Source organism: Hordeum vulgare, chromosome 1H (genome assembly GCF_904849725.1).
Source record: "Hordeum vulgare subsp. vulgare chromosome 1H, MorexV3_pseudomolecules_assembly, whole genome shotgun sequence".
In the NCBI taxonomy this organism is placed as follows: Eukaryota; Viridiplantae; Streptophyta; class Magnoliopsida; order Poales; family Poaceae; genus Hordeum; species Hordeum vulgare.
In genome coordinates, this window is record NC_058518.1 from 432,563,254 (window position 1) to 432,573,714 (window position 10,461).

The 10,461-nt window shown below is 42.5% G+C and overlaps 1 protein-coding gene across 1 annotated transcript; it reads left to right on the forward strand.

The window, feature by feature from the left end:
• The first annotated feature begins 265 nt into the window (after window positions 1-265).
• On the forward strand, window positions 266-2,734 carry LOC123442937. Its single transcript, XM_045119131.1, has 3 exons — window positions 266-612; window positions 723-782; window positions 2,364-2,734. Exons 1-3 carry the CDS (start codon window positions 346-348, stop codon window positions 2,547-2,549), a joined length of 513 nt encoding a protein of 170 aa, XP_044975066.1. The 5' UTR covers window positions 266-345; the 3' UTR covers window positions 2,550-2,734.
• The last annotated feature ends 7,727 nt before the right edge of the window (window positions 2,735-10,461 follow it).

Below are 10,461 nucleotides of genomic sequence, written 5' to 3' on the forward strand. Positions count from 1 at the left end.
GCATATTTTTTTTTACATTTCATGAACAGTTTGAGATGCATGACGAAATACTTCAGTATTTTAAACAATTTTATTTTTTATTATCTATTGAAAATATTTGAAATATATAAAGAAAAGTGAAAAAATGAGATAAAAAAAAGGAACGAAACAACGCGTAGCGAACCCACGCGATCCTATTGGGCCGGCCTCGCTTGAGGTACAGACGCGCGCTCAAGGCCTCAACAGACGCGCCGATGCAGTCGAGTCGAGTCGAGCGAGCGAGCGAGATCCCAGCAAATGATAAGCTCGAGGAGTGAAGCATTTCTCGAGGATAAGAGGAGGAAGAGCCGTTGAAGGAAAGAAGAGATGACGATGTCGTCGCCGGCCTCCACCCACCTCCTCCTCCGCTCCGCGTCCGCGGCACCTCTACTCCCTCGCCGCGCCTCCCTGCAGCTCCCCCGCGTCGCCACCGGAGCCGCGCCGAGACGAAGCGGCCGCCTGGAGGTGGTCCGCGCGGCCACCGCGGAGGCGGCCGAGGCCCCCGCCTACACCACCGAGTCCCTCATCCTCTACTTCAAGGCGGAGGGCACCATGGAGGAGAGGGCCATTCCCAAGATCACCCAGGCTCTCGAGGTGCATTTACTGATTGGTTTCTTTGTCGATTGGGATGGACGATGGATGGACACCAGCCGGTAAATCAACCATCGGTTGAGATAAACGTGTGTGTATGCGTACTGTTGTAGGGGATGGATGGCGTCAGTGACCTGGAGGTGCTCGTCGAAGAAGGCATCGGAAGTGTTGTGGTAAATTTGGCCCCCTCCGCTCCTACTGTATTTTCTTTCATTATCAGTTGCTCCTAGTATTTTCAGTGTGCACGTGCATGCATGCATTTCTTTTGCGTGGAGTACATCTATCTGCAGATAATCCCAATTTCGTAAACACATTAGATTCTGATAACTGTACTACGTATCTGCAAGCACAAGAGTAGACTGCCTTGCTAGCTGAGGGGGCGTTATTGTCAGATAGTAGCTGTTTAACCATGGATATATGATCATGGGAGATGAAAGCAGCGGTATAGATTTTTATATCCATTACTTATAAAGTGATTTGTGATGGCAACACTTGGCCCTGTTTGGAACCATAATAGATTATGATAATCTGGATTATGAAGATAAATTATATAATCTGGTTTATAAAAATAATCTAGGTGAACATGTTTGGAGGCCAGATTATATAAACTGTAATCCAGGCTTTACATTGCATAATGACCTGTCTGCCCTCTGTTTTATTTTAAAAAAGAGGAGGGTGGCGGTGGTAGGAATGTAATTATCTCCTACTTTACAAGGGTAATGGGTCATTAGCAATCCATAATCTGATTTTAGCTGGTATAGAGTAGATTATGAGTTTTTAATAATCTATCCATCTAGTTTTTATAATCTACACTATAAGTTGTCCTGTTTGGAAACATAATAGATTATAAAAACTGGATTATATAATCTAGGTGGTTCCAAACAGGGCCTTAACAAACAAAGACGCTGTCGCGGGCAATGCTGTGAGGACAAGGAAAGCTCCTTGCAGATTTGCAGTGGTTCTATGCTCATGGCACCTGGAAAGCACAGCAAACAATTATCAGTTTGGTGACTATAACTTTTTTTCTACCACATTGGAAAACAATGTGCAGGGCCTAATTAATTTCTTAAACACTTATCTGATTTTTCACTTTAAGCATTTGCAGGGCAGATATGTCCTCGTGTTAGACCCATAACTAGTAAAAAATACCACTTAAGTTGAAACTTGAGAACCATTTGTTTCGAAAACCAGATAAAGATCGAAACTCCAAATAGTTAAGATGTAGAACAGTTCACATTGTTTTGTTGACGAAGTTCTATTTTCACCAAAAAGTCATATATATTTTCAAGTTTTCTCAAACTTCTAAACTTCATTTTTCTGATAGTGCGAGGAAATGAAATACTGCATTACCTTTAGTTCGGTGAAACATCCAAAGCCTAGCATGAACTGCAGTGTTTTATTACCCCAACAAATACAAGAAAAAACGGCTTAAACTTAGTTGCCTGTAGAAACCAGAACATTGCGGACAGTCAAAAAAAAAAAAAAACCCAGAACATTGCAGTTGTAGAACAAATTAATATGCATGTACTCATATTTAAGAGTCTCCTCTACTCTGTAGTATCTGCATTTTTTGTACAGCAAATATTTCATTCTATTTTCAGCTTCGAGAGCCTTGATGGCCACAGAAGCGAATTTTCTCTAAAGTTCTTTTTAGGGAAATTTTTTTATCTAAAGTTCTATATATGTTCTATTCCTGCCATTTTATTACTTAACGTTGTTACCGTTGATGTATGTTTTTGCTGGAGCAACTGCAGTTAACGAAGGCGACAACGGTCCAAGCTACCGGGGTGGCCTCAAACCTGGTGGAAGCCATCCAGGGAGTTGGTTTCAAGCTGCAAACTCTTAGCCTCAGCTTCGAGGACTTCGACAAGGCCGAGGCTGCTGCTGCTGCTGCTGCTGCTGTCACAGGAGAAGGAGCAGACGTCCAAGCCAGCGAGTGAGCTAACCAGCAGTGCACGTAACGTGCTCTGATTGTTGGGGTTCAATATTTCTTCAGATATTTCTCTTTAGTTGTCATACACTCGCTCCTAGCAATTTTTCAAGCTGCACGTTTTACCTTCCGGCATAACTACGTACCCATTAAAAATGCTGCATCTTCCCATTAAAAATAGAGAAGGAAAAAAAAGAAATTCTGCGTCTTGGGAGTTCCCCGTTTCCTTCGCATTGGTGTGTGTTCTTGGCCCGTTCTATCTGAAGTAGGAGGACAAACCGTCTGGTCCGCCATATTACGCGCTGGTTGACCACGCTGCGTCAGCAAACTCACTCAATACGCTTCCCCAGAGAGGAAGAGGATGCCTCACCACGGAAACCTGGGCCGGTCTTGTAGAAACCCAATAAATATCACCGCTTATCAATTCTACTGTTCCCTCCGATCCATATACTAACTTTGTACTAGACCAGTGTCAGTTAATTTGGATCGGAGGGGGTAATATTTTTGTTCATGAAGAAGGATCGGATGGTACCCTCAAGGTTCAAAATTTACATACCTAATCATCAAAAATATTTGTTGAACTAGACTAACCCAAGGGTAGGCACGTCAAACACTCTGAGATTCGCACACACATCCAACGGCTCGAAATTTGACCCAGCACCAATCGACTAAAACCGATGGGAGGGGGTCTTAGAGATGTTCCCCTAAAGCATCTTCAACCGGAATGGGCAAATTTGACTCTAATAGTCGGTCATCCCTTTATATATCCGCCCCTACAATTACACCGTCTATTTTCAAAACTTTAAATCCATGAAAACACACGCACGTGAATCATTGAATGATGTAAATACACATAACAGTTAATTCAACACACAAATAAAACTTATTCAAAGAGAAATATACATAGTTCAAACATAAGAGTGCATAATTCAAACATAAAATTGAAGGATTTTCAGTATGGATCCACGTATGCTTCACGAGATCATTGAGTAATTACACATACATCTGTATATCTTGAAGTTGTTGATGCATCTATAGAAAGTTCACAACATGCTCTGCATCTTGTTCTGGGAGGTGGGCATGTACTTTGGGCTTGTCAAAATCATGCGTGTGGGCTGCCCCTTTTGCCTTCATCCTCCACAATCATGTTGTGCAAGATTGCAAAATAGATCATCATTTGTCACAATGTCTCTAGATCTTATATCATTGCAACTTATCGAACAATACCCCAACAAACTTAGAGCGCTTCAAATGGACATCCTTCCTACCAACATTGTGAGAACCTAGCATGCCTTCACCACAGTGCAGGTAAATTTCTCCATGGCCTTAGTGCATGTGCTCTCCCCATTCAGACGTACTCATCAACACCACCTGTGGCTTTATCTGATGCAAACATCCTTATAATAGCCATGCATTTCTCCAAAGGAGAGAATGAAAATTATCCCCAAAAAATCTTCGTCGATGTGAAGTAATGATGATCTACAAATGCACAAGAATAATGAGTGCTCATCTAGAAGTGATGCCAAAAAAACCTCATGAAATACCGGGTTGGGTTTGAAGTCGACAATGTAGAGACTATGTGCACCACTTTCATACCCCTGGAATCAATTGTCCAGCCCTTTATCGAACCATTGAACTTGCGAACATGTTCCTCTTGCTTGTGCATTTCTTCATGGATGCATCATCACCATCGTCACTGGCGGAGCTTGGGCCTAAATCCTGGATGGGCGATGGGCTGGGGGCGGTCATGACACATTTTGTGCCCATTTTCACTGATTGTATGGGCTATATGCTAAAAGATACTCAAGGAAAATCTTGTGGGCTGGATGGCGGTGGCCCGGGTTGGCCCTCACAGAGTGCTGCCACTAACCTACTGGGGAACATCGCATCAGAAACAAAAATTCCCCTACGCTCACCAAGATCAATTTATGGAGATCAACATCTACGAGAGGGGGAGTGCATCTACATACCCTCGTAGATCGCTAAGCGGAAGCGTATAGAACGCGGTTGATGTAGTCGCACGTCTTCATGATCCAATCACGATCCGTCTCGATCTAGCGCCGAACGGACGACACCTCCGCATTCAGCACACGTGGGGCTCAATGACGTATCCCCCTTCTTGATCCAACAAGAGAGGAAGGAGAAGTAGATGTGATCTCAACCAGTGTGATGGCGTGGTGAAGATAGTGGTGGAGCAATCCCAGCACGGCTTCGCCAAGCGCCTCCGGAACTGCGAACGAGGAAGAATGGGAGAAACGGGAGGGAGAGGGCTGCCTCAAGGGAGAGGACTTGATGTGTTCAACCCTCCCCTCCCCTCCACTATTTATAGGAGGCAAGGGGCAGTAGGGGGCGCAGCCCTACCCCCTCCACCAAGGGAGGGGCGAAGGCCAAGAGGGAGGAGTCCTCCCTCCCCAAGGCACCATCTAGGTGCCTTCCCCTTTAGGGTTTCCTACCCCCTAGCCGCATGGGCCCTTGGGGGCTGGCCCAACAAGGCTTGGACGCCCCCTTACACCCCATGCACATCCTAGGGGATGGAGGGACCCTTCCGGACTCCTCTGGAACCCTATGGAACCTTCCAGAAGCTTCCTGGTACAATACCGATAAAACCCGAAACTTTTTCGGTAACCAAAATATGACTTTTCATATATAAATCTTTACCTCCGGACCATTTCGGAGCTCCTCGTGACGTCCGAGATCTCATCCAGGACTCCGAACAACATTCGGTTACCAACATACATATCCCAATACTACTCTAGCATCATTGAATGTTAAGCGTGCGAACCCTACGGGTTCGAGAATCATGTAGACATGACCGAGATACTTGTCTGGTCAATAACCAATAACGGGACATGGATGCCCATATTGGTTCCTACATATTCTACGAAGATCTTCATCTATCGAACCACGATGCCAAGGATTCAATCAATCCCGTATGCAGTTCCCTTTGTCCAACGGTATGCGAGATTCGATCATCAGTATCTCCGTACCTAGTTCAATCTCCTTACTGGCAAGTATCTTTACTCGTTCTGTAATACAAGATCTCATGACTAAATCCTTAGTCACATTGCTAGCAACCTTCTTGTGATCATGTATTGTCGAGTGGGTCCAGAGATACCTCTCCGTCATAACGGAGTGACAAAACCCAATCTCGATCCATGCCAACCCAACAGACACCCTCGAAGATACCTGTAGAGCACCTTTATAGTCACCCAGTTACATTGTGACATTTGATACACACAAGGCATTCCTTCGGTGTCAGGGAGTTGCATGATCTCATGGTTATAGGAACAAATACATTGGCATGGATAAAGCAGTAGCAATAAACTAATACGACCAGATGTTATGCTTACGGTTGGGTCTTGCCCATCACACCATTCTCCTAATGATGTGACCCCGTATCAAATGAAAACTCATGTCTATGGTTAGGAAACCTTAACCATCTTTGATCAACGAGCTAGTCTAGTAGAGGATCACTAGGGACATGGTGTTCTCTATGTATCCACACATGTATTTGAGTTTCCAATCAATACAATTATAGGATGGATAATAAACGATTATCATGAGCAAGGAAATATGGTAATAACTACTTTATTATTGCCTCTAGGGCATATTTCCAACATAACCATCATGGCAGCTTCTCCGCCGGCATCGATATCCGAAACGGACGAACTGATGAACTCTATGAATATGTACCCATTAAGATCTTTGTAACCCAAATCGTCATCCAACGAATCAATCATTGGCCTACAAATGAGCAAAATAATCTCAAAAAACAACTTGGACATTTCGTCGAACAAATGGCAGGCGAGGTGTATGTCCGACGAGTAGGCTGTAATGGTGCGACGTCCGGGGCGTCTATCGTGTCTAGGGCAGCAACAATGTCCGGGGACGGGTTTGTGGATTGTGGTGGTGGCATTGCGGGTTTAGGACGACATCGGTGCTAGGCAAGGGGCGACACAAACAAGGAAGAAGAGAGGAAGAGGGCAAGTCAGGCTAGGGTTGAGGACAAATTTAAGAGATTTAGGGTTGATCCGGCGTAACGGGCGTGTCTAGGCACGCCCGTGCGGACCCAAATCCACCCCCACACAAAGTGGATTTGATAGGTGCCCAAAAACCCATACATGTGGGTTGTTAAGGGCATGGTTCACAAAGTTTTATGATGAAGACAAGGTATAGATTGTCCGTCCGCAGATATGGAGGCATAATAGGGGGTTTGGTTAAAGATGCTCTTATCCTGAAAAATACACAGGAGATATTTGGTGCTCCACCCCTATAGGAACTAATACAAAAAATACTAGCAAAATTCATAAAAATATGGAATTCGGGGATATCAAACCTAGGTGCCCAGTCTACTGATGTGTTAAGTTTCTCTCATGAAGGTTTTCTTTAGGCTAGGCTGTAATTCCAACACCACATTCTTTCGGCTGCCACCACACGCGCCTCAATCCAACATTTATCTCAGCATGTTGGAATGTGCCTACGTACTTATTTGAGTAAATAGAAAAAACTACCACATTTGGTGATAAGATTAAAGAAAACTACCACTTCTTTAATTTCTCAAAAAACTGGTGCTATTTTGGTTCGATGTTCCAAAAAAATCAGGTTGCTGAACCGTTTATTTTTAAGCTTGATTATGACATTATTGGCCCACCTATCAGTTCCACATGGGCTTAGGCAGATGGCCAATGGGGTGTTGGCCTTTAACTTCCAGCAGTCCCAACCGGGTCAAGACGACTCGTGCGTGCTCATTCTCTCTCCTTGCTCTCCCTCGATCTTGTTGATCGTGGCACTGGTGGGGACGAAACACTCGACGACGGCGACTCAATGGGTGGAGATGGCACCAGGAGAGATATTGGAGAGTATTCAGAGGTGGATAATTGGCTCGGCAGCGCCATCTTTGCAACACATCCAGTGTTAGTACCTACACGGCCGTCAACGCAACCTGCAACAGCCTACACCATCGACGCGGTCGCAGCCTTCAATGCAGTGGATGCAGTAAACATCGGCGACACATCCTACACCAACGCTACAATCGTAAATGGAGTTGTCTCTTGAGTACAAAGCGGTGATGTCTACTACACAAATTTATTCTTGTAGACTCTGTTGGGCCTCCAAACGCAGAGTTTTTTAGGACAGTAGCAATTTTCCCTCAAGTGGATGACCTAAGGTTTATCAATCCGTGGGAGGTGTAGGATGACGAGGTCTCTATCAAACAAACCTGTAATCAAATACAATAAATCTCTTGTGTCCCCATCACAACCAATACAATGGCAAATTGTATAGGTGCACTAGTTCAGCAAAGAGATGGTGATAGAGGTGTAGTATGGATAGTAGATATAGTTTTTTTAATCTAAAAAATTAAAACAGCAAGGTAATAAATGGTAAACAACGAGCAAAACGTTATATAAATGCTTGGAAATAAGGCCTAGGGTTCATACTTTCACTAGTGCAATCTCTCAACAATGCTAACATAGCAGAATCATATGATCATCCCTCAACGTGCAACAAAGAATCACTCCAAAGTTCATATCTAGCAGAGAACATAAGATGGAATTGTTGTAGGTAGTAGAACCACCTTAAAGTTATTCTTTTCAATCAATCTTTTGGGCTATTCCTATAAGTGTCACAAACAGACCTAGAGTTCCTACTAGAATGACACCCATGATACATATCAATCAACCGTAATGTCACCTAGATATTCTAATGTCACCTCAATTATTTGTGGGTTAATTATATGACATACATCAAACAATTTCAGGGGGTGAGTGCGCCCTGTTGCCTCGTGTCGCATAGGTGGCTCCCCTCCGGTGGTTCTTTGCTTCGGTATTTCTTATTTTCTCCATAAAAAAATCATAAAAAAGTTTTGGGTGATTCCGAGAACTTTTATTTTTTGCACAAAAACAACACCATGGTAATTATGCTGAAAACAACGTCAGTGCGGGTTAGTTCTAAATATATCACATAAAGTGCATCAAAACCATATAAAAGTATTGTAAACATAGGTAAATATGGCATGAATAATTTATAAATTATCGATACGTTGGAGACGTATCAAGCGGCTCGGGCTTTGGCCAACGCCATCACCGCGGATTCGGTTAACGCCATTGTTGAGCCTGAACCTTTGGAGGCATTGATTAAGTTTGTTCTCATCTAGTTGTATGTACATGTGTACTACACCTCTCAATTAGTTGTGGATCTCTAATTTAGTTTGGTGGTTAATAAATAAAAAATTCAATTTGTTTTGGATGCAGTAGTGCTTCAATTATGAATTTTGATGCTTCAGTCATTTTAGATGTTGGAAATAGTAAATTATGATGCAATATTTATTTATTTACGTGTGGATTAAGTATACAAAGTAGCTCTAAACTTTTATGTAATGGTGCTGCATAACATAACTTTGATGCAATACTTATTGTTAAGTTTGGATTGACTAAATTTTGGAATGACTTGTATAGTAATAATTATGTAATTATGAGGTGGGCACTTAATATAGGTTAATTGTTTCTAAAATTTTCATGTAACTTCAATTCAATACATTCAATATTGTTATTAACCTAAGTAGTAATTTTTCCATTTGTTTGTTGGGCTCGATGATGTCATTTTAGAGGGGATGCTTGATTTCGAGGCAACAATATGGAAAGAAACTTCTCACTTTGAGACAAAACATTTCTAAACTTGATTGTACTCATTGGTACAGAAGGGTATGAGTTAGATGATTACATGTATTATGTGAAGGATGATATAATTGGTATGGGTGGGTTATTTCTTTTGGGCGGTCAAGAGGTAGGAGAGGAAATGATTGACTAGTCTCATGTGATAGTTATGAACATTATAGTTGGCAAGGCTAATGAAGATACATAGTGGATTTTACAGGGAACAAACATTTATGAAGAGTAGGTTCCACTAGGGATCTCAATGAGGGGGGGGGGGGGTTGCTGGTTTTGTGTAAAAAGTATCACAAGATGGTGTTGTTCACCCATGTGAAGCACATCTAAACACAAATCAATCTTGCAATTTGAACAATCAAAGATATTGTTGAAGAATATGAGGATGCTGCTCAAGATGGGGATGATAATGCGATGAGCAAATCATCCTCGGAGTTTAAGATTGATAGGGGTGATTGCACAAATAAAGTATATCTTACAAATCTTGGAAGAGAGGTGATGGGAATGCTGGGACTGGGGAATAGACTTATGTTGCATAAGGAAGGCCAAAGTTTGAAGGGGAGATTGATGTTTTGGAGTTTTGGGAGGAGGAGAAAAGGGATAACACAGAAGAGGAAGTTGATTTAGCACAAGCCAGACGAGAGAATTTAAAGCCTATAAGAAGAGGAGCACTAAACCCAGGGACATTTACAGAATTCATATGAGCCATAGCTTCCCAAGTTTGAATGTTATGTGCGTGAAGCTGGTCATTTTTTCTTCCCAGGTGATAATGGCATTTATGATTCAAAGGAAAAGGTAGGACTACTACCTTCTATAAGGAAGATAAGGGTTAATAAGAAGAAGGATAGGAAATGGTATGACCCTGCACTATCTAATGCACATTAGTAGTTGTGCAAGGACGTTTGCTTCACCGATGTTTATGAGTTCACAAAGGCACTTAGGAATTATCATGTTAGGACATTGAAAACTTTGACTATCGTAGAAACGAACCTAAAAGGGTTATTGTTTGGTGCACAGATAGAAATAATGCTTGTGAATTTTACATGACTGCATCCAAAGTAGCGTATGAAGATACATTCACAATCAAGAAGTGCAACATGGATCCCATATGTGGAGCTAGTGGAGAGAGAACCAAGGTTACTACACAACGGGTGGTAGAATGTTGAGATGACACAATGGGATCAAATGTAAGAGCTTATGTTGACACAATTCTCAAGCATACAAAGAAGAAGTTTTGGTTCATGTATCTCGGAGTTT

Bases quoted from the DNA above. Each gene is read 5' to 3' on its own strand.
- LOC123442937 (XM_045119131.1), top strand. From the start codon at position 346: ATGACGATGTCGTCGCCGGCCTCCACCCACCTCCTCCTCCGCTCCGCG. The intron at 613-722 runs GTGCATTTACTG...GTACTGTTGTAG, and splicing joins AGATCACCCAGGCTCTCGAG to GGGATGGATGGCGTCAGTGA. The intron at 783-2,363 runs GTAAATTTGGCC...GAGCAACTGCAG, and splicing joins AAGGCATCGGAAGTGTTGTG to TTAACGAAGGCGACAACGGT.